This window comes from Lynx rufus, unplaced genomic scaffold, assembly GCF_022079265.1.
Source record: "Lynx rufus isolate CCGP_SWC_20201006 ecotype Redwood Valley unplaced genomic scaffold, mLynRuf1.p SCAF_37, whole genome shotgun sequence".
In the NCBI taxonomy this organism is placed as follows: Eukaryota; Metazoa; Chordata; class Mammalia; order Carnivora; family Felidae; genus Lynx; species Lynx rufus.
The window spans coordinates 2,728,576-2,755,977 of record NW_025814853.1 but is presented as its reverse complement, the minus strand read 5'-3'; the positions used below and the strand labels follow the sequence as shown (position 1 = coordinate 2,755,977).

The following is a 27,402-nucleotide window of genomic DNA, read 5'->3' as shown; positions in this document are numbered from 1 at the left end:
AGGTGCTCAGGACAGGCCTGGGGCTTGCTGGCAGAAGTACAATCGCCATCAGAACCCACAGGTAGCAGTGGCACAGAGGAGAAGCCCAGTGAGGCCTCTGGTGCCCGGAAGAGTCCGCCGATTTGTGCCAAGATGAAGTTTCAGAGTGGGGGGAGGGAGCCAAAACAGGACAGCCGGGAGGGAGAACCGCCCCCTCCCCGAGCCACACCTGAGAGGGAATGAGGCCGGCAGGGTGGCCACACCTGTGGACAGGATTGGGCTCTGGGCTTGGAAGCCAGGGGGCGGGTGTCCTAGGCCGGCCAGGGGCCAGTGAGGAAGACTCTGGAGGCCACAGACTAGGGCCGTGGTGGAGTCGGGGTCAGCAGGGCAGGAGAACGGCCTCAAACCCAGTATGCCTGGGCTATAATCCAGGGGCGCCTGCTCGAGGCTTGCAGGGGCCAGCTCCAGGCCATCCGTCCCCACCGTCCAAGAAGGGCCACGTTCCTACTCCGCGGTTAATTTTTTTTCTGTTTGTTTTTGTTGTTGTTAATTTTTTTAATCTTTATTTTTATTTTTGAGAGAGAGACAGACAGAGCGTGAGTGGGGGAAGGGCAGAGAGAGGGAGACACAGAATCGGAAGCAGGCTCCAGGCTCCGAGGTGTCAGCACAGAGCCCGACACGGGGCTCGAACTCATGAACTGCGAGATCATGACCCGAGCCGAAGTCGACGCTTAAGTGACTGAGCCATCCAGGCGCCCCTATTTTTCTTTTGTTTTTTTAAAAATATTTATTTATTTGGAGAGAAAGTGCAAGTCGGGGAGAGGGGCAGAGGGAGGGGGAGAGAATCCCACACAGGCTCCAAGCTCAGCATGGAATCTGATGCACGATCGCAACCTGAGCCGGTCTCAAGAGTCAGACACTTCGACTGAGCCACCCACAAGCCCCTTTATTTCCTTTTCCAAACCTCATGGTGCAGCGTTTGACCAGCACCTTTGGGTTGTGCTGGGGAGGGCAGAAGATTCCTGTAAACAAGGAAGTAGAGACTGCAGTGATGCCCCGCCCCTGCCCTGCACCTCCAGCCCCCCCCCCCTCCACAGCACCCCAACGGCCCGCCCCAGGCCTTTAAAACCTCCTTACCCTCCTCTCCTGCTGCACACAGGCTCAGAGTCGGCACCATGCAACTGAATTTCAGAGGCCTGCCGGCCCTGGTGACAGGGGCAGGGAAAGGTACGTATGAGCAGGTGGGGGTGCGGGAGGGGCCGAGGTGGAGAGTAAGGTGGCCAGACTTGAAGCCTCACAGGCCTGTGCTGGGGTCTGTGAGTCCCTCCATGCCTGTCACAGCCCTCCCCGCCAGTGCCTGCCTCCCTACCACACCCCGGCCCCGGGTGACGTCCACCACCCAGCAGGCCGCCCTGGGACAGGACACTGCCTCTACTTGGTCCGTACAAGACCCCCCACCCGAGACAGTGGCCTTCAGGTTCAGGCTACGCAGACGGGGCCATCCAGACAGGGTCTCTTCCCTGGGCTCAGTGGAAAGGAGCTGTTCTCTGGGGCCTTGGCCAGCCTCTGACTCTGGCTGGCACCCCCTCACTGCTCTTTCCTGAGTGGAAGAGGCTGCAGCCTCAGTCCTCAGCCTTGACCCAGATGTACTGGGGTATCTGCCCACCCGGTGCCCCCCTGCAGGGATCGGGAGGGACACTGTGAAGGCCCTGCATGCCCTGGGAGCCAAAGTGGTAGCCGTGAGCCGCACCGACACTGACCTAGTCAGCCTCTCCAAGGAGGTGAGCAGCCCGGTCACGGCCCAAGCCTGGCCCCACACGCTCCGGGTGCCTCATGAGCCTGCTGGGACCACCTCCTTGATCACTGACCACTGCCTCCCCGCAGTGTCCCGGGATACAGACTGTGTGCGTGGACCTGGCTGACTGGGACGCCACGGAGAGGGCACTGGGCAACGTGGGCCCCGTGGACCTGCTGGTGAACAACGCCGCCGTGGCGCCACTGCAGCCCTTCCTGGAGGTCACCAAGGAGGTCTTCGACAGGTGGGGAGTAGGAGGGCAGGTGGACTGGGGAGTGGTTACTGAGGACATGGGGCCGATGTGGCCTCGGACGCTCTGACTGTCTGCCCCCTGCAGGACCTTCAATGTGAACCTGCGCTCACTGGTGCAGGTGTCCCAGGTGAGCCAGTGGGGGAGCAAGGCCCAAGGATGACAAGGCCCGGCCAGGAGTACAGTGAGATCAGGCTGCCCCTCTCCCGGTTTCTAGATCGTGGCCCGGGGAATGATCCACCGCGGAGTGCCTGGCTCCATTGTCCATGTCTCCAGCATGGTGGCCCATGTCACTTTACCCAACCTATCTGTCTACAGTGAGTCCCTCTGCCCAGCCCGTACCCCGTCCATCCATGAGGAGATCCTGGGCGCTGGGGCTTGGCGTCTGTGCAGAGAGGGCCAAGGGGTCCTCAGTGCTGCCCTCCCTCCACAGGCTCCACCAAGGGCGCAATAAGTGTATTCACCAGAGCCATGGCCGCAGAGCTGGGGCCATACAAGGTGGGCACGGGAGGGGAGGACCTGGGGATCACACAAAGGTGGGCTGGGGAGCAGGGGCAGGGGCTGGCAATGGTAAGGGGCGGCAGACGGCATGGGAGAGGCCCGAGGACCATCCAAGGCTCTGGGCAGCGACTGACTGAACACAGTAAGCGAGTTCCGCAGGTGGTGGTGGGGGGGGGGGGAGCACAGAGGCTCATCTACTCGCTGAGGCCGCCGTCTTCGGCCCCTTGGCCCTAGATCCGGGTAAACTCCGTGAACCCCACGGTGGTGCTGACGGCCATGGGCCAGAAAGTCTTGACGGACCCCGAGATCGCCCGGAAACTGAAGGAGCGTCACCCCCTGCAGAAGTTTGCAGGTCAGCGGGGCTTACGGGGAGCGGAGGGCGCGACCAGGGCGGCCGGGACACACCGCGCTGATCCCGCCGGTCCCCCGCCGATCCCCGCAGAGACGGAGGACGTGGTCAACAGCATCCTCTTCCTGCTCAGCGACCGCAGCGCCTCCACCAGCGGCTCGGGCATACTCGTGGACGCCGGGTACCTGGCTTCCTAGAGCGCCCGGCGCGGGGGAGCCGGCGCTCAGGGCACCAGGCCCGCCCCCCCGCCCGTCCACGCCCCGCCCCGCCCCGTCACGCCCCGCCCCGTCACGCCCCGTCACGCCACGCCCACCGCCCAGCCACGCCCCGGTCACGCCCACCGCCCACCACGCCTTCACCGCCAAGCCGCTCGCGCGCGCATCTCCCACCCAGACTCTGCATCTGGGCACACACCGCATCCACACTCGCGCTGCCATGAAACCCGCCCCTGTCGCCCCCACCCAGTGTCCTCCGCTGTGCCGGCTGGATTTCCCTAAATAAATGGAGGCCATTCTCTGGAACCAGTGCGTGCCGGGGTTTGGGAGGGGAGGATCAGGGAGGGGGAGCACACATTTCACTTGCCTTGAAATGAGGGCGCAGATCCTAAAGCCAGCCGGACTCTACGGCGACCCTGTCTTGTGGCTGAAGGGCAGCGATTTCTTACACAGAGATTTTTGTCGTGCCCCGCCCCCTCCCCCAGCCCCCCAATCAGCCCTGGGCAGAGGGCAGCCACGTTCCCTCCCCTTGAGGCTCTGGCCCCGCCCTTCAGCCCAGCACTGCTGCTCCGACCTCCGCCAGTCAGAGAGGTTAGAGGGTCTGGGATCTGGGGGAAGATGCCATGGACCCACGGACTCACATCTATCTGTAAATGACCCTAAAGGCTCAGGAAGCAATGCTTGTTGCCCTTGCCGGCCACCGTGAACCCCGGATGACCCCGATCCTCCTATCTCATCCTGTGCAAGTTTTTTTTACAGTGCTGGTGGTCTCCTGCTAAAGGGCCTGGATGATAGGGGTTCCTCTCCCTTCCAGTGTAGCAAGATTCTCACACACAAAGTCGTGACACCGCACCCAGGCTTTTCTTTCCAGGAAGCAACTTTATTTGTGCCGCATCGCTCAGTTGGGTTCGTACCCAAAGAATTGAGCCCCGAATGCCATTCGTACCCAAAGAATTGAGCCCCGAATGCCACGTGGTGTTTTTTTAATTTTTTTTCAACGTTTATTTATTTTTGGGACAGAGAGAGACAGAGCATGAACGGGGGAGGGGCAGAGAGAGAGGGAGACACAGAATCGGAAACAGGCTCCAGGCTCCGAGCCATCAGCCCAGAGCCCGACGCGGGGCTCGAACTCCCGGACCGCGAGATCGTGACCTGGCTGAAGTCGGACGCTTAACCGACTGCGCCACCCAGGCGCCCCACGTATTTTCTACTTCTTTGTCTCCCATATATGGAAACACACACAAACATGCGGTCTGATTAAGTGTTCTCCTGTTATAGGGTCGTGAGCAATGTTGTCATGTATGCTCATAGCCAGGTTACCTTGAGGGTTTTTTTGTTTGTTTTCCTTAGGGAGGGAACCCTACCGCATTCCCCTCTTTGATGCTTGGACCCCTCTATTTTGGGTTAAAGAGCACCATCTTGGTTTAAAGGCTTGTATTTCTATAGCATCATTTCATGTATGGCTGTCCTCTTTTTTTTTTTTTTAAATCATGGCCTCAGTGAGACTGGAAGCAGACCGTACAACCAAGGGAGCCAAGCACCGTAGGATTAAGCAACCTCCCAGAATCAGGAGGATAATTTTTATGAGGGTTTTGAATCCCCTGAAAGTTAGTTTCCAAAGAACTCTCCGGGCTTTTAACCACTCCAGGTCTGGTCAGGGACATGAGTAATCCTTTTGATCTGATCTGTGATCTTTTCTATGACTTTTTCCTCATTATCTATAGGCAGCGGTTGCTGAGGCTAAACTTTTTACAGACTTCTTCCTCAGAAGCAAGCAGGTGACCCGAGGCCCAGCGATTTTGATAGATAGCGCTGAGCATTTTGGTTTGCTGCTTGGCTAGTGAGTGCTAACAGAAACCTCTCCCCCCATTCCTAGCCGGCCCGGGGCGGCCTCAGCCAATCCCATGGTGAAAAGTAGGGCAAGAATCACAGTAACAGTGAAAAACAAGGCGTGACAGTGCCTCACAGCAAGGAAACATATAGAAAATAAGGACAGTCTTGTTTCATCGGACCGTCGGTTCCTCAAGCTGCTGCCGTGCCTAGATCAGTCAGCTTCCAAGTGACTAAAGCAGGGCTGCAGTCTCCCGGAGCCGGAGCCCCTGGAGTTGCAGATTGCTTCTTCCTTGTGGTCAGCTTGCACGGCGTGGATGGATCAGGAAGGCACTCCCAGTTTCGAGATGCCGGCTGCACTCTGCCGTAGTGAACCCAGGGACCCGCTTCGGCTACTTTCCTGCGTAGGGGTGCACAAAATGACAATGAACAGTCCTCTCCAGAGGGGTTTTAGGGGTTGGACACTCTGCTCCTTCACCCATACAGCATCTCCTGGTTTAAAAGGGTGAGCATCTGTGGTCAGACTCACAGGTAATCGCTCCCTGACCCAGTGGTATAAGGTGGTTAGGGTAGACGCAAGGGCTCACGTCTGTTGTCTTAGGGTTAGATTGCCTGTCTCATTTAGACCCCCCCCTTATGCCCTTGATAATGGGGGGGTGCCCATAAGGGATTTCACAAGGAGAGAACCCCGTCTGCTTCTTCAGCCTCCCACCTGCAGCTGTAGTCTGCCTCCCTGAAGGTCCCTTGTCTCTCCCTGCCTAAAGTTCACCCTTTCCCTATTCATTGCTCCCCTGGGACAGGGCCTGTGTCTGCTGTGAGGGAACAGGGATGGTGACCGTTCTGGCTTCTTCAAGCTTACGAGGGATGGTGTAGGGGTACGGAAATTAGAATCTACCCAAGGGTCGGTCAAGTGGCCCACAGTGTGTATTTAATGAGAGCCTCCCTTAACCTTTCCAGGAAGGCCACCGGGGTTTTATTTTGTGTCTGTAAGATAGTGGCTAATTTAGCGTAGTTTAAAGATTTGACCTTAGACCTCCTGACCATATGTACAATTTTTTAAAGATTTTTCTTCATAAAACTTTTTATAACTGTCCTTTGCTTTTAGATTTTGACCTGAGCCATTTTTTCCCCCAAACAACCAGTCTTATTTAGGACAAAATTACTTTTTTTTTTTTGTTTACCTTTAACAAAAAATGTATTTCCATGCCTTATATTTATTTATATGTCTAGTTTTCTACATGTAGAGTTGCTTTCCTTATTTCCATCAGTCTCAACTACATTTAGCAGAATTTTAACTCTTAGAAACCTTAGTCTCCAGCGAAAACTAAGTAGTAATCAATTGTGAACTGTTACATCAGAATTTCTTAGATGGCAAACTTACGAATCAATTAAGCACAAAGCATGTTTTTTAACAGATCCAAATATCTTTAGTTTTTCTGCAACAAGTCAAAAGCGCAAACCTACATCTAGTAATTAGTCCTTTAGCCTCTTGTCTCGTTAGATAGCCAATGAATTAAAACCCAATTTATCATGCAAGCAAAAACTTTAACGTTTTTGTTAGGGTCAGGCGTAAGGCAGGGTAAAGGTAGGAGTCAGAGGCTAAAAAATTTTAGCAGTCAAAGGCTGTATTTGGGAACTAAGGTCTCGGGCGAGGTTCCGTGACTCAAGGAGAGAGAGAGAGAGAGAGAGAGAGAGAGGAGCCAGGGAAGTCGCGCCCAGGTGTGGTGGGGTGGGGTTTTTAAGCTGCAGCTCCTCCGGGTTTAGGTCTGGGTGGGCCTTTTTCAGGTCGTGCTGTCGCTCGGTGATTGGTTGACCTCCAATTCGTTCTGGCACGCTAGCTACTCGGGGCTTTTCGTTGGATTGCACTGGCAAGATGGCCGACCCCTCTACTGTGGTTCCAAGGACATCCTAACAGTTTTAAGTTACCAAAGACTTTGAAAGCAATTACTCACGAAAACTGTGAGACAAAGTTAACCATTACTTTAAGTCACCCTTCTGTTAAATTGGAACAGAGATCACATGAGCTTATTTGCAAATCTAGGTAGAGTAAAAGTTTTTTTTTTTTTTTTAATGTTGATAAACATTGTCTCTATCAAACCAACAAACTTAAATTAACTTAAACACTGAATACGTTTTACTTGGGTCCACCGAAGACAATTTGTTTCCCGTGATCAATTGCTACTTAGAGTCCTGGTGGGGAAATCTGAAGTGTGTGGTCTCCACTCTAGGATCTCTGGGGCGGGGTGCTTATGTGCCTGAGGCATTGGGGAGCCCGTTCTGCAGGCCGCCCCCCAAGTGGTGCAGAAACAGGAGGGGGGGAGGGGAAGGCAGAAGAGGCGAGGTGCCAGCAGAAGGCAGAGAAAGAGAATTCTCAGTTTTAAGTCTTGTGGGCTCAGACAGAGGAGCAGACCCCAGGTTTCTTTTGTTTTGTTTTGTTTTTCACTAGTGCAACAAGGCAGTGCATGTCAGTCCGGAGAAGACAGGGAATTTCCCTGAAACAAAGGGAGTTTTGGCCCCTTGGGAGTATTCCTTAAAGCTCCCATTCTGAGGTAAGCTAACCAGAGACAGTTGGCTCTAATTACCATAGTCATTGACCCAGGAAATGAATGAGAGACAAGTCCCCACACACGGTCACACGGTGACTCCAACCCGCCGCCGAGCGCCCTGGAGTTGCGGCTTTGTGCCTAGTCCCCTCGCGGAACTACTAAGGCAGCCCTGGGGGGTGACCAGGCTCCCCTTCTGCCTCTTAGGGGCAGGTCCGCCAAAACGAACCTGGGTTCATACTAGTCTGATGGGCGCTCCCTGAGCTGGTCCCTGGGCCTCACGGGCTCCGCTGGCGCCCACGGGGTCCTCACCCCCAGCCGGGAGGGGTAGCCTCCTGCGGGTCAAGTGGTCCCCCGGCGCCCGGAGGTTCGTATCCCAGCAGCAAAGGAGGTGGAAACGCACTGTCTCTGAATCCCGGACGAGTCCCCAAGTAATGTAGCAGGACTCTCGCAGAGTCGCAACACTGAGGTTTTACTTCCCAGAAAGCAACTTTATTCCTGCCAGCACAGCTCAGTTGGGTTCGTACCCAAAGAACTGAGCCCCGAGCACCACGTGGCATAGTTTTTCAAATGTGTTTTCTACTTCTTTTTCTCCCATATGTGGTAACACACAAACATGCAGTCTGATTAAGTGATCTCATGTTACAAGGTCCTGAGGGATGTTGTCATGTATGCGCACAGCCAGGTTACCTTGAGGATTTTGTTTTTGTTTTTTTCCTTCCTTAGGGAGGGGACTCTACCTCACCACGTTAAGGTGGGGCTTTGTTGGCATTGGCTTCTTCAGGCTGATTTAGTTGTCCAAACTCTTTCCCTTTGGGCACGATGAGAGAACCTGCGTCAGCCATGGGGTAGGGTGGGGGTGTGGGTCATGCGATCCCTTTTGCCAAACTTTTCTTCCCAGAAACAAAGCAAGATATGTTGGCGCTGAGTTCTGCATTTCACGTGTAGCTACACGTTCTTTCTGGTATTAACCAGCACACCTTTTCTGGAACAATCTTGGCAGGGAACCGGTGCTCTCCGGGGCTCTGCTTTCGGAGGCCGCTAAACAGCTTTCAGGCTCAGGTGACCCGCCGCCCCCCGCCGCCCCCCGCCGCCCCCCGCCGCCCCCCGCCGCCGCCCCCCGCCGCCCCCCGCCGCCCCCCGCCGCCCCCACTCCCTTGCGCCTGCGGCGCCCGCCTGGGCGGTGCTATTTCCATGTCCCCGCCCCCGACCCGGACACCAGCCTGTGATTGGCCCCTCCGCGCCCCGCCTCTCCGCCGTCCCGCCCCGCGCCCTCCGACGGCCGCCACACTCAGACGCTGAACGCCAGCCATGGACCTGGGGCTCGCGGGCCGCCGTGCGCTCGTCACCGGGGCGGGCAAAGGTGGGCCTGCGGGGCGGCCTGGGGCGGCGGGCGGCCGGGGCGGGGGACGCACGCACTGAGCCGCGCTCCCCGCAGGCATCGGGCGCGGCACTGTCAAGGCGCTGCACGCGGCGGGGGTGCAGGTGGTGGCCTTGAGCCGGACCCGGGCCGACCTGGACAGCCTGGTCCTCGAGGTAGGCGCAGCTCTGTCCCGGCCCCGGGGGTGGCGAGAGGGCCGGGACGCGCAGGCGCGGGGCGCAGGGGCTGACCCAGGACCCTGAGCAGCCCCTCCCAGGGCGCGCGGCCTCCGGTGGAACGGCAACGCCCCCTGGGCTTGGGAGGAGGCAGAAATTGCTGCTTTGCCGGCCCGGGGCCTTGGGACGCAGGAAGTGGACTGGCCGGAGGCGGGGCCAGCCTCCAGGTCACCAAGCCCCGAGATGCCCAGGGGCCGCGTTAGGTCCTCTACCACCTCCCTCAGCAGCCTGCGTTCTGAACCCCAAGAAGGTATCCTCTGGGACCTCTAGCCCCGCCCCCTGTCAGGCTGAAAGATCGGTGAGGCAGCGCCCCTTTTGGGGCGGGGAGCCGCTGGTAGCTGTCCCTCCCCCCGCTACGCACAGTGTCCGGGGGTGGAGCCCGTGTGTGTGGACCTGGGTGACTGGGACGCCACGGAGCGGGCACTGGGCAGTGTGGGCCCCGTGGACCTCCTGGTGAACAATGCCGCCGTGGCGCTGCTGCAGCCCTTCCTGGAGGTCACCAAGGAGGCGTGTGACACGTGAGCTGACCAGGGTAGACGCCCCCGGGGGCAGGGCTGTCCCCTGCAGCAGCAGCCCCAGTCCCTGACCGGGGTCTCTCCATCTGCCTCCAGATCCTTCGATGTGAACCTGCGGGCTGTCATCCAGGTGTCTCAGGTGAGCCGCCTTCAGGGCTGGGGCGGGAACTAGTGGGTGACGAGTTCTACCTCACGCTCCCTCTGCAATTCCAGATCGTGGCGAGGGGCCTGATAGCTAGGGGGGCCCCGGGGGCCATCGTGAATATCTCCAGCCAGGCCTCACAGCGCGCAATAACCAACCACAGCGTCTACTGTGAGTAAGCCCCAGGTGTGCTCCCGCCCGAACCCCCCGACCCCCAAGCCTGCAGCCGTCAGGCTCCAGGCACGCCACTCCTCACAGGTTCTACCAAGGGTGCCATGGACATGCTGACCAGGGTGATGGCTCTGGAGCTTGGGCCACACAAGGTGAGCCCCCCTGGGACGCCTCCCATCACCCAGCCCTCGTGCCCTGGGCGCCTAGCCTGCCTTGCTGACCTCCTGTCTGTCCTGGTGCAGATCCGCGTGAATGCGGTGAACCCCACAGTGGTGATGACCCCCATGGCCCAGGCCAACTGGAGCGACCCCCAGAAGGCCAAGGCCATGCTGGATCGAATCCCACTTGGCAGGTTTGCTGGTGAGTCAGGCAGGAGCCCAGCCGGGGGGGTGCACCAGTAGCCCCCGTACCCGCCTAGGTGAGAAGTGAGAGGGAAGGATGAGGGCAGCCCCCTCCGCCTGTGCCCTGACTTCCACCCTGCCCACAGAGGTGGAGAATGTGGTGGACGTCATCCTTTTCCTTCTGAGTGACCGGAGCAGCATGACCACGGGTTCCACCGTGCCGGTGGACGGAGGCTTCCTGGCCACCTGAGTCTCCTCTGCCTAACGTAACCCCTGCTTCGTGCTGAGCCCACCCCTGTCCCCGTCTCTCCAATAAACATGATTCTTCTGCCTGGTTTGCACACTGACTGCTAGGCCGCTGGCAAGGGGTCGGGGGGTGCAGGACCCAGTGCTGGGGGGTGGGAATGAGTCCCAGGTAGGCAGGCACCTGTTCAACTCACAGCCCAGGCCAGGTGGCGGCCTGGCTCCCGTGCCTGAGATTTTTCAGACCTGGCCAAGTTCCTGGCAGGGCCTGGGAGGCGAGGCCATCCAGGAGGCCACCTCCTAAGTGCGGCGGTGAATTTGACCAAGGATGGCCTTTGGCTCGTCCAGAGGCTTGTGGGCTGGAAGCAGCGGCGTTCTGACAACCAGCTCCGTGGGTGTAACCGCACGGAGACATCGGTTGATGCTTATTGGCATTAATGAACGAGTCAGAAGTGGAACAAGGAAGACGGATGTTGGAACTTCGCTAATTTGTCAGTGACCTGATCGACCTCTTTGCCGAATCAGGTGACAGTTTTCAAATACTGGAAGGACATCGTCCCACTTTTGTGGCTCGCAAAGGACTCCCCACGTGAGAGCTGGCCCATGTGTCACCCGCGTGTCTTCCTGCCTTAGGCCTGAACGATTCGGTCCGCCAGGCACTGCTCGAACTTGCCGGTCTCCACAGGGTAGGGACACCCCCCCCCAATCTGATGTCACTGAGGGCGGGGCTGGGCACAGGTGTGTGGGGACGGATGTGCAGTGTCCCACCTTCATGTGGCATCCGCACCACACAGATGCCACGGGCACAAGTAACCCCACACACCTAGACGATAGCATTGTGTACAAAAACGGATGTTTGGAGTATTTGCTCGTTTTCTGATATGACTCATTGTAAGTGTATATAATTATTAATAAAGGCAGTTTAGCAACTGGCTAGCGAAACTCCTGAAAACTCTCACAGTTGGCTCTTCTGAGCCGGCGGGAGCCTGTTGTGCACACCATGGGGAGGCCTGGTGTCGTAAGCACCTGCCTGGACTGGCACCCTGCGGCCTCGGGTGAAGTCCGAGCTCCTGCACTGTGGCCCCCCGGGGCGCTCCCCGGCTGACCTTCACCTTCCCTCCCACTATTTCTGACTCTGGCACTGACACACGGCCCCCTTGCCACTCCAGAGGAACCACACTTGACCACCACGCTTTTTTCTACACTGGCCGCCTCTCCTCCTGACCGCGTCTCTTCTTGAATACTTAGCTCAGTGTGGCCCAGCCCTGGTGGGTGCGGGACCGCAGGCTGTCCCCTCCCCACACCTGAGAGCTGCTGCACGGAAGCCCGCCTCCCCAGCGCGTGCCCCTCCCCGAGGCCTGAAGTCAGCACGAGGGGGGCTTTCCTCACCCCAAAGGGGCTACATGTCCTTGCTCCCATTTTGATCTGGGTCACATCCTTTGGGGACTGACACAGCTGAGCAAGGTCGTTCTCTCCTCTTGCCCAGGTTGTGGGGTCAAGCTCACCCCTCTGTACTCTGGATGGGGGAAGTGAGGGGCCAGGCACCCCAGGGCAGAGAGGCAAGCACCCAGACAGGCGGGAGATGGTGGTGGAGAATGTTTATTGTATAAAAGAAGAAAGGGCTGCCCCATCCTGGGGCGCATGAACCGGACCCATCCCCCCAACCTCCCCCACCAGGAAGCCCATCCTGGGGCTGCCCTGGACCTGCCCCTGCAGCCCGAGGGAGACCCTGCTCCCTTCCAGCCTCCCGTGGGGGCCAGGTAAAGCTGGAGCTGTACCCCAGAAGGACAAGACAGAGCAGACAGGACTCCACGGCCCCAGCCCTGTCCCCATGCTTCTTCCCCCTCCCCACCCACACCACTCCCCCACAGCAGACTCAGGGACACCAAACATCTCGACACGACAGCAAGCACGGGCCCGGGCGGGGTCGCTCCTCCAGAAGCTGGCTCTAGAAGACCGTGCACTTCTTCCCGGGCTTTTTCACAGGGGGTGGGCAGAGCACAGCCCGGATGGCCTCGTCAAACACGGTCTTCAGGCCCCGCTGAGTGAGGGCTGAGCACTCCAGGTACTTGACAGAGCCTGAGGGCAGCGAGGGAGGGGACCGTGATGAGGGGACAGCGAGAGTAGGGGACGCTGAGGATGGGACTCAGCGAGGGGGAGGACAGCAAGGGAGGTGGCAGCAGGGCGGGGGGGGGGGCGGGTTGTGCAAGTAAGGGGTGAGCACAGGTGGGGGCCCACAGGGGGCAGCACTGTGCCCTCCAGAGCAGGCCTCCTGTCCCTTTCCCGCCGGCATCCCAAGGCCCTGCAGGGCCCACTCACCGATCTCCCGGGCCATGGCCAGGCCCTGGGGGTAGGTGATGGGCGCCAGCTTCTTGTCCCGCAGCCGCTCAATGGTGTCCTTGTCGTCACGGAGGTCCAGCTTGGTGCCCACCAGGAGGATGGGCGTGTGGGGGCAGTGGTGTCGCACCTCGGGGTACCACTGCGGGGATGGAGGCTCTGACCCCTACCCCTTGAGAGCTTCTCCCCCAGCCATGCCCGCAGCAGGCCGTGGCTCCCAAGAGTCCCTTCCTCTTGGTCCCTGGATCTACCCTCAGCCCTTCCTGGAGCCGTCACTGGGATTAGTGGGAAAGTGACCCAGAACAAAATGCCTACCCGGAAGTTTCAAGGGCCTAGCGGCCCTGCCTTCTCTGAGAGCTTCACCCCCCACCCCTACCTCACCGCAGCCCCTCATCACTGTCCCGGGTCACCTTCAGACCCCGTGCCAAGACCTCGCCTGCCTCCGAAGGACAAGCTGCCTAAGGTCTTCAGGCAAGAGCTCCCACCCTGCCAGGGCAAATCCTCTGAACAACCCCTCTCCCACAGACAAGCCCTCCCTGCGACACTGCCCTACCTTGGCTCGAACATTCTCAAAGGACGCCGGGCTCACGAGAGAGAAGCAGATCAGAAAGACGTCCTTGGGAGAAAAGGTGAGGGGGCCCTGGTGGGAGTGGTCAAGGACCTCCAAACGGCAACCCCCCCACATATCCCCAAGAGGACCCCACCCAAGCCACCCAGCTCCCGGGGCGGCCCTGTCGTCACCTACAGTTTGGGGATAGGACAGTGGCCTCAGCCGGTCGTAGTCCTCCTGCCCGGCGGTGTCCCACAGCCCCAGGTTGACCGGCTTCCCGTCCACCATCACGTTGGCAGAGTAGTTGTCGAAACTGCCAGGCAGAGCGGGAAGGTCGGCCCAGGCCCGCACAGAACGCGAGGTGTGGCAGCGCCCCGGCCCCACCCGAGCAGCCCAGACCCGGGCCTCCCGCGCCTGACCTCGAAGCCCGGGGTGGGGGGGGTGGGGGGCCCACGACACCGAGACCGCGCCCGAGGCCCTGACGGGCCAGCTCCAGACCCGCCCGCCCGGAGCGCTCACACGGTGGGGATGTACTCTCCCGGGAAGGCGTTGGTCGTGTAGCTGATCAGCAAGCAGGTCTTCCCCACGGCGCTGCGGACAGAGGGCGAGCCCACGTTGCTCCCAGGCCAGGCTTCAGCCCTCCGCCCAGCAAGGGCAGCCCCTCCCGTGCAGCCACAGGCGAACACAGGGGTCCCGGCCCGGCAGACCCGCAGCTGCCCAGAGCTGGAGGAGGACCAGCGCGGGCCGGCCTCCCCAGGGCAGGGCTGGGGCTGGGGGTGGGGGTGGGGCGAGCCGTCTCAGAGATTCCGGCACCCGGGCGGGTGGGCCCGGCGGAGGGCGCAGCCCAGGTGGGAGGCCCGGCCCCACCCACCCGGTGGCCAGGCGGCGGCAGGGCAGCATCAGGTGGGCCCGGGCCGGAGGCCCGCGGCCCGGCGGCCGGCGGGGACCCCGCCCCGGCGCGCCCTCCCGCTCCGGCCCGACCCCGGGGCGGCGCGCGCGGGAGGGGCGTCGGGGCGTGAGGGCCGCCCCGCCCGGCCCCCCGCACCCCCGCCGCTCCCGCGCCCCGGAGCCTTGCGCCCAGCCCGGGCAGGGTCCCCGGGGCCGCCCCCGCCCGGCCCCGCGGCCCCCGCGCGGCGCACTCACCCGTCGCCGACCACCACGCACTTGATGGCCTGCATGGGCGCGGGCCGGGCGGGCGCGGCCGCGAGCCGAGCTGCGGAGAAATGCCCGGCGCCGCAGCGGCCGCGGACCCGAGCCGAGCGCGGAGCCGAGCGGCCGGAGACAGCCGAGCGCCGCCGAGCGCCGGGCGCGGAGACAGCCGAGCGCGGCCGGCGGGGGGCGCGGGGGGCGCGGGCCCGCCCCGAGCCCGGCACTCGCCCGGTCCCGGAGAACTCCGGTGAGGGGTGGGGACACGGCGATCCCCAGCCAGTCCCCGGAGCCCCTGGGACCCATGCCACGGGCCGGGGGCCAGCGCAGGCAGGCGATGCCCCCCAACCAGGCCGTGTGTGGGGCCGTCTGCGTGCCTGTGGCTTCTTCCAGGAAGCGCCTGCCCAGGGCCCGCGGACAGAGGGGCTGAGATGCACTCGCCCCGCGACCAGGAGACAGCTGGTGCTGGCAGTCACCGGTCCCCCCCCACCCCGCCCCCGCAGCCCCAGCGGTGTGCTACAGTAGCCCCACGTCCCCACAGGGCAACAGCCACGCCCGAGAGGGTCTCCTGGGTGGCTGGGAGCACAGACACATGTGGGGAAAGGCACCGGCCCAAAATGTATCACAAAGTGTAAAAGTTCTGTATTTCAAAAGAACCAGGACTCCTGGTTACATTGGGAAAGGAGCGTTTGTGGGCACACCGGAACAGGTGATTGTGAGGGGTAGGGGTGCAGGTCTTCTGGATTTTCTTCCCCTGTGGCTGCTTCTTCTGAAACACATCTCAGGCATGTTCCCTGGGACCCGCCCGAAGGACTGGGGTTGGGGCCCACGGTGTGTCCGCTGGGGACGTCTTGGCTGACTAGCCCCGTGCCTGCCTTGCAGGGCACCCCAGCGCTGGGCAGCAGTGGCCCCGCTCGCTGGTCCGGCTTGGCACCGATTTTCCAAGTCCCCAGCTGTAGACCCTGCCTTAAGCTGCCAGCCTGATGGGCTGTCCCTTGAGAGGAAGGGACGGGCAGGGATGGGGCACAGATGTCCGGGAGATGCTGCCTTCCTGCCACTCTAGGAGTCCCCCTGCTTCCCTTCACTTCTGGGGACTCATGGCCCTCAGGGGAGACCCCTGCACATAAGCCAGGACGGCATTTTGCAGGAAGCTGGCCCTCTGGGCCTCCTCCTCCCGGATCCGGGCGATCTCAGCCTCCTTGAGCCGAAGCTTCTCCCGGAGAGAGGCGTTCTCACTCTCCCTGTCCAGCAGCGCCTCCCGGTGGTCACCTGTGATCACTGCAGGGGAAGAATCTCAGGGAGGTCGGCAGCGGGGGAGAGGGCCTGGGGGGCCCTGGCCGGGGTCCCACAGAGGCAGACCCCATCCAGCGCCCCTGGGAGCTGAGACCCAGGCCAGGCTCAGCTCTGCAGCCTGGCCGGCTGTCGTCGGGTGGCCCACCGAGGACAGGTTGGGCTACGAGGGCACCGGGGCAGGGGGCTCAGCTCACCTTTCAGCTGGCGCTCCAGCGCCGCCACCTTCTCTCTCAGAGCCTCCTGGGCCGTCAGTTCGGCCTGCAGGCGGCCGTTCTGCTCCTGCAGCTCCACCCGCACCCTGGTCACCTCCGCCACCTTTTCTTGGTCCTTGTTGCTCAGTTCCTGCCAGACGTGGGGGGTGAGCGTGTGGCGGGGGGAGGGCACGGGGGGGGGGCCCTCAAAGTCCGAGTTACCTGCTGCAGCTCCTGTAGGCGCCGCCTCAGGCCCTCCACCTGCAGGCCCAGCTGGCCGGCCTGCGCCTGCGCCTCGGCCACCGTCTGCCTCTGCTGCAGGCAGGCGCTCTGGGCCTCGTCCCGCGCCTGAGCCAGCAGCCGCAGCTTCTCCTCCAGGTGAGCCAGGCGCTGCTGCTGTGGGCACCCAGGGGGGCTGCTGAGCCCAGGGGCGAGGGGCCGAGGCCCGCCAGCCGCTTCCCGCCCTGGCCCTGGGCCTCCCTGTGGAGTAGCCGCCTCGGCCCCAGGGGAACTTTTCCTTGCAGCGCGAAAACTGCTCGTAACTGAAGTCACTCGGTGTGTGTGTTCCGAGCAGGCTCGACCTGACCTAGCCCACACAGAGTACCCTTCCTGCTCCCCCTCCCCACCCCCAGGCTGACCACTCTGCCCTCTGGGTCCCGGCTTTGGCCATGCAATCACAGGCTGCACGGGGGCAGACCGCTTCCCCCATCCCAGGGTGGCACGACAGTGGCTCTTGGCGGGGGAGGGGGTGGGATGTGTCCTGCACCTGTCCTGTTCTGACTCTTCCCTGCCCCCGTACCTCTGGAGCTCCTGTCCCCCCACCTTCCCCTACAGAACCAAAGGACGGCCTAGGTCTGGCCGGTGCACATCAGCCCCTCAGGCCTCACTCCCCGGTGGGCACCGTAAGCTGTGGAATCCAGGCGTGTCTGGCCACGGGCTTACCTCCTCCAGACGGACTTGGTTCTTGGCCTTGATGAGCTCCTCCTCAGCCTGGCCACGCTCACTGAGAGCCGCCGCCTTCACTCGGCTCAGCTCCTGCCCCACAGACAGCGACCCACTGGGCCTATTCTCCTGCCCCTAGCCAGGGACCCCTGTGGCCCCACCCGGCCACTGGGCCGGGGGTGCCCTGCACCAGCCTCCTGAGAGTGTCCCAGGAGTTGCCACGGCCAAGAGGTCCCACGTCCCACCGTAGGAAAGTCCCTCTGGCCTCACGGAGATACTGGTCCTGAAGGCGGGGGGAGGCGGGCCTGAAGAGGTTCTGACCGACAGAAGGGGTGCCCCAGAGAAAGGCAGAGTCTAGCACCCAACTGGCATGTGCTCACCTCCTCTAGGGACAGCCGTGAGGCCTCCAGCCTCTGTACCCTCTCCTGCATGGCCCTCTCACTCTCTTCCAAGCGGCGAGTCAGGTGCTCTACCTGCCCAGGCACAGGGTGGGGGCAGGGCTGGGAGACCAATCCCCCGGGCGGACATCCCCTGACCCCCTGCCGTAGAAGGAGGCTTCCCTTCCCACCCCAGGAGGCAGGCAAATCTTGGGGACACTGCTCCTCCCGAGAATGGGCTGCCCCACGCGGCTTTGCAGGAAGGGTGGAGGGCACAGTCCGGTGCCACACAGGGTGGCACAGGGCACACGGCAGCCTGTGCCGGGGTCCCTTCTACAGCCTGGTCGGAGTCCCTGGGTGTTATATCTGCTAGGGCTGGCAAAGAACTGCCAGGCACCCCCAAGGCAGTCAAGGGGAGCACGGCCAGGGCTGTGCTTCGGGGACACCAGGCCACCCCGAGGCTTCCGCAGGCCCCGGGCAGACAGCGGGGACAGCAGGAGGCCTGACGGGGTCACTGACAAGCACCTCCTTGGCACGCAGCCGCTCCAAGTCCTCCAAGTTCTGCCGGGACCTCTTCTTCTCTAGTTCCAGATGCTCTGCAAGCCCAGGCGGGGAGAGCATGGGTGGGACTCGCTGGGGGCGCCTCGTTCCCGGCGCTCCCCACCCAGACACCCACCCACCCCTCTCCGGGCCCCTCGGCTGTGGGCCCGCATGCGCCCACCCTCAGCCTGGATGGCCCTGGTCTTCAGCTCGGCCGCCGTGTTGGTCAGCTCCTGCCTGGCCAGGAACAGCTGCTCTTGCTGAGATCCCACCTTCCGCTCCAACTCGTCCACCTGGGAAGCAGCACCGTGGGTGGGAAGCTTGGGTCCCGGCCCCGGGGCCCCGCCCGTTTCCTCAGGGGGCCCGGCCCCTCACCCCACACCTGGTTTCGCAGGAGGAGGGTCTTCTCGTTGGCAGCAGATAAGTCTCTGAGGAGCTTGGCCTCCCTCTCCGCAGCTTCCTGCGGGGGAGGCAGGGCAAGGGCGCCCCCGTCACCCCTGCCCGGCACCGCCTGCCCGCCCTGCGCCCAGCCCTCCTTGCTCACCTGCTGCTCTAGCCTGTGTTCTTTTGCCTGCCTCTGCGCCAAGCTTCGCTGCTCCTGCTCCGCGGCAGCCAAGAGCTCCCCCAGGCCTTGGGCCTTTTGCTCTGACAGGGCCAGGGCGGCCTCGGCCATCTGCAGCCTGTTCGGAGGGAGACGCCAGCCCCGCCCCTGCCTCACCTCGGGCCTCGCAAAGGCCTTGCTGTTCTCACTCCTGCTGGCCGCTGTTCACCTCAGCTAGAGCTGACGTCCTCCGAGAAGCCTTCCAGGGTTACCAGCCCAGCCGTTTCCCACCTCCACTTTGCACACCGAGGACTCGGGTTCTTGTCTGTCCCACCCTTTTCTGCCCGTGGGCACATCACTAAAGCGCTTTGAAGCCACCCTCCAACCACACTCGTGCCCCCCACCCCTGCTTACTTGGCCTTGAGGGCATTGATGATGGAATGTCTCTCATTCAGGGCTTCCTGCAGTTGCCCCACGCGTATAGCTGACGCCCTACGAACAGAAGGAAGGTCCAAGAAGCCCAAACCTCAGAGCCCTCCCGGGCCCCCTGGGCTCTGGCGGCAGCTGCTGTTCCTGATGCTTCCACCACGCTCCAGGTGCTGGGCCGGGAAGTTCTCGGTGCCGCCCCTCGTCCTGCAGCCAGCTTCCCCGGGGAGCACGCCACCCCCTCGTCGGTGGGCAGGTGCCGAGGATCCAAGTCTCGGGCGCCCCAGGTGAGCTGCGGTCCCGGGGCTGCGCTCACCTGCTGCTCCTGGCCATCTCCTTCCGCTGCTTCTCAATCGTCTCCATCAAGTCTAGAAACTGGGGACAGAGCCAGCCAGAGCCGTGTCAGGACCTCGAGCCTGCCCGCTCCCTTTGGTCAAGCAGGAAGGAGAGCAGACGCCCGCCGAAGCAGCAGAACAGGAAAGCACTGGCCTCATCCAAAGGGAGGCTGGGACTCCTGCACAGGGGAAGCCTGCCCGCCCGCCCACCTGACAGAGGAGGTCAGGCCAAGAGGCTGCCTCTCGGGCCTAAGTGTTGGCCGCCCCGGGGGAGCGCTGGTGTCCGCGAGAAGGAAAGACGGCCATGGCATGGGGACCAAGGGGAGCTCTGTCCATGCAGCTGGGGGGAGGCTCTGCGGAACTCACCTGCTTGGATTTCTCTTCCTGGAGGTGCTGCACCTCCTTGCTGAGCACATGGGTGCGGGCCTGGTTCTCTCGGAAGGTGGTCTGCCGGTCCCGGTTGTGGTCCATGGCTTGCTCTATTGGAAAGAGCCAAGTTATCCACCGGGGGTGGCGGTGGGGGGGGGGGGGGGAGGCTGCTCAGCCCAGGAGCGGCCACCAGCCAGCCCGGCCCCGCACCCAGAAGCCAGTCATCTGGGAATCAACACTGTGTGAGGCAGCCTTACCCCACAAATCAGAGAGCCCTCCCCGCAATGCACTGGAGGCAGAGGCGTGGGTAACAGTGGGGCCAGGAGCCCGGGAGGCACCCAGTGCAAGGGGCATGCACGTGGGGAGACTGCCCAGCTCCCACAGATGGACGCTCTCCTGGGCACTTGGGCTCCACCCCAGAGGTCAGAACCCACAGCCTGACTCCCCAGAATCGAATACCACACTCATCTCCTGTGTTCCAGAAAGATTCCGGCAAGATTTGGAGAGGAGCCAGCCCAAAGTGGCACTGAGGGTAATCATAACGGCTGAGGGACCAGGAGAAGCCGGGGACAACACCGGCCGGGTGGGCCCAGCAGGAGGTGGTGGCCCCACCCGGGATTCCAGCCCAAGTTCAGGCCCTTGGGTGGCCGGTGCTGCTGGCAGGACAAGTAACCATGGGGAGTGGCAGACTGTCCAACCGGGCCCGGGGTTGAGTTGTTGGGGTCACTGATGGGAGGGGGCCACACGGGCTGGGTGGCTGTGCTGATACACAGCTTACACGTGTAGCCACGAACTCTGGGGTGACGGGGCCGATGCCAAGAAGCCCCTTCCCATCTGTGGCTGGGCCACCAAGGCAGTGGTATGGCCATCGGGGCAAGACCCCACGCCCCAGGTGACCCCGTGCCTCACAGGCCTAAGGAGCGAGCGCACGTCCCGAGGCAGGCTCTCCGCGGGCTCACTGCCACTGTCTCCTTCCCTTGAACCTTCTCCCTCTACTTCCGTTTCTGATTTAGGCTAATCTCACGATGCTTCTACGCGTCCCTGTCCCAAGCCCCGAGCCGCCCCTCCCTCAGTGGCTGGGCCCGTCCGAGGGAATCAGCTTTATCCCCGGCTCCAAACAGGGCGAGCTGTCGGCGGCCCGGAGTGCCCGTACCCACAGCTCTGAGAATGTCCCCGGGGACGTTATTCCCCGCCAGCTCCAACCTCCACAGGGTCTTGTTGCGGGGGAGACAGTTCACCAGGGCCCGGCCCCCCAGGAGGCCGATGTCATTCCAGCGCAGGTCTGGAAGGAAATCCACTGTCACCACACGCGCCTGGAGACGGCTGGCCCAGCCTGGGATGCTTTCTCTGGGGGAAGGGCACTCCCTGTGGTCGCCAACTGAGCAGGAGCCCAGCAAACCGGGCCCCTCCCCGCAGCACCTTCCCACCCACTTGCTTCCAGAACAGGACAGAAGCAGCAGGAGGGCCGAGGGAGCAGCAGGCGACGGCCCCAGACCTCAGACCTCCGGGAGAAGGCCAGTGCAGAGAGGCCTCACCCAGCTGCTGGAGGCTGGCGTTGCGCGTCAAGGCCAGGGCCAGCTCCTCTGCGCCCTTGTGGCTGATCTGATTGTTGCGGAGATCCAGCTGCCGCAGGGCCCCGTTGCCCGCCAGGGCCCTGCAGAAGGTGGCGAAGGCGTCTTCCCACGCACCCATGTTGTTCCACTCCAGCGTGAGACTGCAGGAGAGGCGGACGTGAGGCGTGTGGCCCCAAGGAGCACCCTGCTGCCACAGGGTCTGGAGGGGCTCGAGGGGAGGTGCAGGCTTCGGGGTCTCTAGCAGAAAAGCTGCAGCCACGTGAGTAACTTAAACTTGTCAGCTCCCTACCAACGGATACGAAATGCAAACAACGGGCCAGGAGGGCTCAAGAGAACTCTCTCAGGCCTCAGAACGTGCCCTCTGGTGCCCTCTGGGGCCGACCCGAGGACCACATCTCACCTCTGAATGGACTTGTTCTGTCGGAGGAGTTGTCCCAGAGCCTCGGCCCCTGCAGCTCGAAGGTTATTGCCCTAGGGCAGGAAAAGGCAGCCTGGTAATTCCCCATCGTCACATGCTGGGCTCCAAATGCCATGTCCATACCCCACAGGGCCCTGGTCAGACAGTGGATGAGGCCAGGTGGCCGGCTGTGGGCGGAAGGTGCTTTCCTTGACCAGAGCGGGCCTCCTGGAGCGGTTTGTTGAACGAACACTCTGGAACTCACATTCCTAACCTCAAATCACACACCACCCCCCAATCAAGACCACCAGAAGATGGTAGGGAGCCCTGTGTGCCGAGAGTACTTACAGATACTGTATCCGGTCACCATCCACATTTTCAGGTTGCTAGGACACTCAAATCTCCACACACACACACACCCCCTCCCCCCCCCCACCCCCCCACCGCTCCCCTCCGGGTCTCAAGTCCCACACCCGAGTGCAGACTTGCTCACCTTTAGATCCAGAAACCGCACAACAGTGTTGGCACACAGCCCCTGGAGCAGCAGTGTGGCCCCTGTAAGGCGGCAGGCCGGTCACTCTGTGCCCCTGAGCTCCTCCCCGTGGGCTCCAGCTTGGGACAGCTCAGCTTCCCAGACATAAGGGAGAAACGACTGTCCCAGTGGCCCCCACTGGTCAGGATTCACGCCCGAATTGAGTTGCCCTGCTTGCTGTGTCAGGTCTGAGACATCTGTAACCTCTGCTAGGCACAGAGCCAGCCTCCTGACCTCATGCTCACCAGCACCCTGGGATTCTCCTAAGGGGAACCTAGGATTTCTCTGTTGCAAAGAGAAACTGCCCTCTGCTGCCAGGTTTCAATTGCCAGCAGCTGTCAGGGGCCCTGCCGCTTGCTTCAACTGCCTGCAGCACAGAGTAGAAACCTCACAAAGATGAAGTGTGACGGTCGGGACAGAAGACCTCTGAGCCAGAGGCTGCCGAGGAACGTGGACCACGCGCAGCAAACCGCGAGAAACAAAGCAAGTCCAGGCTGCCCTGAGGCAAAGGGCTTGACCCCAACCCCAACCTTGCAAGGGCTGCCCTGGCCCCTGCCGGCCCTCGGGTGCCCACCTTCCTCGCTCAGCATGCAGTCGCTCAGGATGAGCTCGGTCAGCAGTGCCTCCTTCTGCAGCAGCTCGCCCAAGGCCCTGCAGGTGTCCACGGTCAGGCTCTGAGTGGCCAGGTCCAGCCGACCCCGTGGCAGCCCCTGCAGTTGCTGCAGGACAGTTTCCTGGGGCTCGGCCCCACTCTCCTTGCACAGCCGGCTGTAGGAGTGCCGGAACTCTTCCATGGCACACTCCTGGGGACAGGCCTCACCATGAGCCGGCTGGGGCTGGGAAGCAGAGGGAAGGCGACTGCTTGCTCCTGCTACCCGGCTCTTCTCCCTGAGGACAAGAGGGCAGGGCCTGTCCCCTGGGGGCCTACGGTGCCGGGACCGCTCAGTGCGGAGCACAGGCACTCCTAAGTTCTCAGGAGCCGAGGAAAGAGGAACAAAGTGAGTTGGTTCTACAGGAGGGAGACCCCATGAGGGCAGGGCCGGGGAGTGAGCAGGGGGCCGCTCCAGGCGGCGGGGGTGAGGGCCCCTCGTCGACGGCACCTCCCGCCGCGAGGCCGGTCCGCGAGCCCCAGGCCCCAGCCCTCGCGCTCCGGACCGTCCCCGTGCAGACGCGAGTCCGCGCGGCCGCCGCGAACCTCAGTATCCAGGAAGAGCAAGGCGCGCCGGGAACGGAGAGCGCAAACTGCAACTCCCAGGAGGCTTTGCGGAGGAGGAGGAGCGATCTTCGCGGGCCAATAGGGACGAAGGGGTGGGCACGCGCTTCTGGCCCAGGGGGCGGGGATGCGGGGGGCGCGCTCCGGACTGATTGGCTGGAGGGGCGGAGGCGGGACTTCGGAGGGTGCGCCCGGGACAGACTGGCCTGGGGCTCCCCGGACCCTGTAGGGCGCGTGTCCCGGCGGCTGTCATGGAGGGAACTAGCGGCGGCTTCCGGAAAGTGAGCGCACCGGCGGAGCAGGGGGCGGGGACCGGGCGGGGGACCCCAGGGTGGCTCACGTGCGGGCCTCGAGCCGCCCCCGCTACGCCCGCTGGTGCTTTGTGGGGCAGGCCCGTTCCCAGAACCCGACCGCGACCCCCGCCCCGCGCGCCCTTGGCTCTCCGCGGGTGGGGTCCTGCAGCCGAGTAGCCTAGGGTGGAGTAGGCAGCCTGGTTGGCGGCCAGAGGGAGAGGGTCTGCGGAAACCAGGCAGAGGCGTGTGCCCCCAACCCTCGCCGCCCGCCGAGCCACGGGAGCTCCGGGATCCGGCGACCACCTTGCGTAGTGGTTGCGCCGGGCTCGCAGGTAGTCCCGCGGCCTGCATCCTCTAAAGCTTCCCTTTGGCCTGCTCCCTATCAAGAGTCCTGGGCTTTGTGTCTCACCCGAGTCAAGCTGAAACTTATTTTATTTTATTTTTTTATTTACTTATTTACTTATACTTGTTTTTGAGAGAGAGAGAGAGACAGAGAGACAGAGCATGAGCAGGGGAGGGGCAGAGAGAGAAGGAAACACAGAATCCGAAGCGGGCTCCAGGATCTGAGCTGTCAGCACAGAGCCCCCACCCGGGGCTTGCACTGAGGTTCTGCGAGACCATGACCTGAGCTGAAGTTGGCCCCCCAGGTGCCCCAAGCTGAAACCATTTCTGTTTGTGTTCCATCCGGGGTGTGCGTGTGGCTCTGCAGTCAGTGTCGTTGGGTCAGGCTTGGTTACAGGCCCTTGACACAGACGAGTCCGTTTAGGAATTGGGTACTGGGACCCTCCTCACCTACTGGTGGAGAAACTGACGCAGAACTAGGGTCACACTCAGGCCATTCCACTCAGGGCCTCATCCTTTGCCCTGGTAAGGGCGGTTCTGGGTAGCTGGGTGGGTACGGAGGCCCCACTGGCTCCCGACCCCTGCCCGCTATGAGTGTTTTCTGAGCCCCTGATAGCAGAAGGGAGGTCTGCCAGTCCCGGGGGGTAGGAGTCACTCCCTTGCACAGACACAGGGATCCTCTGTGGCTCACCTTCTGCTTCAGCCCCCTCTTCTTTGTCACCCGGGATTGTGGTTCAGCCCTGGCCACCCCAGGAGGGGTTGTGACCTAACAGGGAAAGTCACTGAGGCTGGAATGACTTGGCAGAGTGGTGGTCATGAGAGTGCTCCCCCGCAATTATAACTGGAGAGCTGGGGGTACGATCATTACCCTTGAGCAGGGCTGTCCCAGGTGAGGGCCAGAGGGCACCATAGTGCCTATAGGCTGTCCTGCCCACCGCGAGTTTGAGTTACTTGTTTATTTAGGGAACCACCGTGTTCAGCTGGTGCCGACCCCTTCAGTGGTCTGGACAGCGCCGTCTCCCCCCCCCCCCACCCGGGTGCAGCAGCCTTGCTGATGTAGGTCTTCCTGCCCCCCCCCCCCCCCCGGGGCAGGTGGGGCAGCAGGGCCTTCTGGGCCTTTCCTGGTACCTTCTTGGTTAAGCAGCAAGAAGGACCAGCAGGTGGCGCCAAGCTCTCACAGTCACTGCTGGAGGGACCCTGTGGCAAGTTCTTACCCTCTAAGCCTGGGCCCCAAGGCATCCACTCCCCGTCCTGCCCTCTGCTCTGCCCTCAGGCTGTGCCGAGCGGCACTGGGTGGAGCAGCGCCACCTCCTGTGGCTAAAGTCAAGGGCTGGCCAGCCCCCAACTCACCTTCCCTGCACGACACCCCATTTCTGGCTGCCCCTCCTCCCACCTCCCCCAGCTCTGCAGAGAGGTGCCATCCTTCGGGGGCTCAAGCCCCCTACCTTGAGGAGTCTCAGCTTGGACCCGCCCTCGCCCCACCCTCCAGTCTGGAGGCCCTGCAGACACGCCCAGGCTCCGCTCCCCCCCTCCCCTGTCCACCCTGACCGCCTATTGATGGAGCAGCCCGGCCCCTGCACAGCTGTGTGGCTCACGGCACCCGTGCCCGTACAGGAAGATTCCCCTGTGCGCAGGCCCTGCACGCGGTAGACCCCAGGGAGGGACCCCAGATGGAGCTGACCTGGCGCCGAGAGCAGGGTCTGGAACAAGCTAGGCAGTGTTGGTGGTGCGGACGCTCCTGCCAAGGGGCCCCTCGAGGAGAGTGCCTCGGGCCCAGGGGTGGGAGCACAGGACTGTCCTGGAGCCCAGGGAGCAGCGGGTTGGCACCTGGGCCGCTCCCACCTGTCCACCGCGTGTCTGATTCTCCCCTGGAGCCCTCTCCCCACCCAGTCTCCCAGCTTTCGAAAGGCTCCTGGACAGAGGGTCTTTCCAGCACCCGGAACTGAATGCCTAAGCGGTCTGCCGCAGGCAGGGCACGGTGCTGGGCCACTGACCCACCATTGATGCCTTTCCGTCCCCCGTCCCCCCCCAGGAGCTGGTGGGCAAGCTGCTGCAGCTGCATTTTAAGGATGACAAGACCAAAGGTTCGTGGGCACTGGCTGGGAGGCGGGGCCAGACTCAGGGACCGCCAGGCACAGGGCTAGCGCCTTGGGGAGGCCGGGGTGGGGGTGGGGGGGTGCAGGGTGGGACCGCGGCCCCTGACGGGGGTGGCCAGAGGGGCACGGATCCTGTGACTCACTCCCCTCCACCTTGCAGTCAGCGGGGATGCGTTGCGGCTCATGGCGGAGCTGCTGAAGATCTTCGTCGTGGGTGAGCCAAGGGGCCCCGGCAGCGTCCTCTGGTGTCCCCCAGGCCGGTCCCGACCATTCACTGCCCCCCTCATGTTTCTCAGCTGGGAAACCACACACACACCTCTTTGCCATTTTCCCACCAGCCCCTAAGTTCTGTGCTCCTGGAAAGCCCCGTGTTTCTGAGCTGCCAGCCGCGCACAGGGTTGGGGGGAGGTGCACCCCGTCCTCCACCCCCGCACACTTTCCTCCCGTGTCACGGCAGAAGCAGCCATCCGCAGCGTCCGGCAGGCCCAGGCGGAGGACCTGGCTCTCGTGGACGTGGACCAGCTGGAAAAGGTGTTGCCTCAGCTGGTAGGTGGCCCCCAGTGGGGCCTGCGCCCTGCCCTCCCGGGAGCAGGAGCGGGGCTGGCACCTGTGGGTTCTGAGTGCTCCTCTCCCCCCCCCCCCCCACAGCTCCTGGACTTCTAGGGGCTTCCACCCCCACTGCGGCCTGCTGTCCAAGTCAAGGCTAAAGCCCCGTGCCCACGTTTCGGTGGCCTCTGGCGACAGACAAGCAGCTCCTGATACCCGAGATCCTCCGACGGCCCCAAGGGCTGAGCTGGGTCCTGGCAGACACCCCACCCCTCCTGGTGTCTCCTCTGCCTCGCTGCTGACCGCCTGGACACGGGAGATGGGGTGGGGAAGGTCGCTGAGGGGACGGGGAGGCAGGCGTCTTCCCCTCACACCCACGGGTGTCGGGGAAGCGCCCGGTCGTCCAAACGCAGGTGCCGGGAAGCAGCGGGGTGCCGCTGGAGCAGGTGGCCTGCGCGCCCTCTCCGAGTGAGCGGAGGTGCGCACGGTCCTGACACCCCGACATCAAAGCTGCTGTGTAACCTTTTAACCACCTGATACTCCCCTCAGAAGGTGCTTCCCTGAGCCATAAATTTGCTCTCACAAGGCAACATCAATAAATCAAAGCCGCCTCTCGGGCACGCCTCCCTGATGCATTAATCACCCAAAGTCAAGTTGCTTCAAAGCCTGCTGGGCCGCCCCTCTCCGTGCTGGTAGGAAGGCAGCCCAGCCCTGAGAAAGGAGGACACCAAACCGCGCCTGTGAGCGCCCTGCCGCGGGCCACAGCGAGGGGCAGTGAAATCCGAGCCCTCACGCATGTGGCCGCTTGCCGGACGGTGCTCCCGCCACGGGGTGCGTGGCTGTGGGGCCGCCACGGCCCAGCAATGTTGCCGTGGGCAGGGTCTGCTGGCAG

At 62.6% G+C, this 27,402-nt stretch overlaps 5 protein-coding genes across 8 annotated transcripts; 3 read left to right on the top strand and 2 right to left on the bottom strand.

Moving 5' to 3' along the window:
* The first annotated feature begins 1,154 nt into the window (after positions 1-1,154).
* Positions 1,155-3,119, top strand: LOC124522568 (carbonyl reductase [NADPH] 2-like). Its single transcript, XM_047094071.1, has 8 exons — positions 1,155-1,206; positions 1,663-1,760; positions 1,864-2,018; positions 2,112-2,154; positions 2,242-2,341; positions 2,458-2,522; positions 2,760-2,877; positions 2,968-3,119. The coding sequence occupies exons 1-8, from the start codon at positions 1,155-1,157 to the stop codon at positions 3,069-3,071; spliced, it is 735 nt and encodes a 244-aa protein (XP_046950027.1). The 3' UTR covers positions 3,072-3,119.
* A 5,628-nt stretch (positions 3,120-8,747) lies between these two features.
* DCXR (dicarbonyl and L-xylulose reductase) lies at positions 8,748-11,405 on the top strand. The gene is made up of 8 exons (XM_047094076.1): positions 8,748-8,825; positions 8,901-8,998; positions 9,422-9,576; positions 9,670-9,712; positions 9,787-9,886; positions 9,974-10,038; positions 10,129-10,246; positions 10,374-11,405. The coding sequence occupies exons 1-8, from the start codon at positions 8,774-8,776 to the stop codon at positions 10,475-10,477; spliced, it is 735 nt and encodes a 244-aa protein (XP_046950032.1). The 5' UTR covers positions 8,748-8,773; the 3' UTR covers positions 10,478-11,405.
* Positions 11,406-12,338: 933 nt separating this feature from the next.
* RAC3 (Rac family small GTPase 3) lies at positions 12,339-14,535 on the bottom strand. The gene is made up of 6 exons (XM_047093925.1): positions 14,508-14,535; positions 13,877-14,153; positions 13,553-13,670; positions 13,361-13,423; positions 12,790-12,949; positions 12,339-12,549 (listed from the first exon to the last, which is right to left on the bottom strand). The coding sequence occupies exons 1-6, from the start codon at positions 14,533-14,535 to the stop codon at positions 12,419-12,421; spliced, it is 777 nt and encodes a 258-aa protein (XP_046949881.1). The 3' UTR covers positions 12,339-12,418.
* A 588-nt stretch (positions 14,536-15,123) lies between these two features.
* Positions 15,124-23,212, bottom strand: LRRC45 (leucine rich repeat containing 45). 3 transcript variants are annotated; one of them, XM_047094019.1, is made up of 17 exons: positions 22,595-23,212; positions 21,982-22,043; positions 21,492-21,562; positions 21,053-21,231; positions 20,671-20,799; positions 19,515-19,627; positions 19,130-19,188; positions 18,802-18,879; positions 18,391-18,526; positions 18,229-18,306; positions 18,028-18,139; positions 17,832-17,902; positions 17,310-17,402; positions 16,930-17,022; positions 16,210-16,380; positions 15,991-16,138; positions 15,124-15,781 (listed from the first exon to the last, which is right to left on the bottom strand). In XM_047094019.1, exons 1-17 carry the CDS (start codon positions 22,812-22,814, stop codon positions 15,585-15,587), a joined length of 2,010 nt encoding a protein of 669 aa, XP_046949975.1. In that variant the 5' UTR covers positions 22,815-23,212; the 3' UTR covers positions 15,124-15,584. The 3 variants fall into 3 exon arrangements, with proteins under 3 accessions (XP_046949975.1, XP_046949976.1, XP_046949974.1); XM_047094020.1 differs by having other exon boundaries at positions 16,210-16,383; positions 18,229-18,249; XM_047094018.1 differs by having other exon boundaries at positions 16,210-16,383; positions 22,595-23,211.
* A 199-nt stretch (positions 23,213-23,411) lies between these two features.
* CENPX (centromere protein X) lies at positions 23,412-27,135 on the top strand. Of its 2 annotated transcripts, none has more exons than XM_047094098.1 (5): positions 23,412-23,514; positions 25,901-25,952; positions 26,125-26,178; positions 26,425-26,510; positions 26,613-27,135. In XM_047094098.1, the coding sequence occupies exons 1-5, from the start codon at positions 23,485-23,487 to the stop codon at positions 26,625-26,627; spliced, it is 237 nt and encodes a 78-aa protein (XP_046950054.1). In that variant the 5' UTR covers positions 23,412-23,484; the 3' UTR covers positions 26,628-27,135. The 2 variants fall into 2 exon arrangements, with proteins under 2 accessions (XP_046950054.1, XP_046950053.1); XM_047094097.1 differs by having other exon boundaries at positions 26,422-26,510.
* Positions 27,136-27,402: the final 267 nt, after the last annotated feature.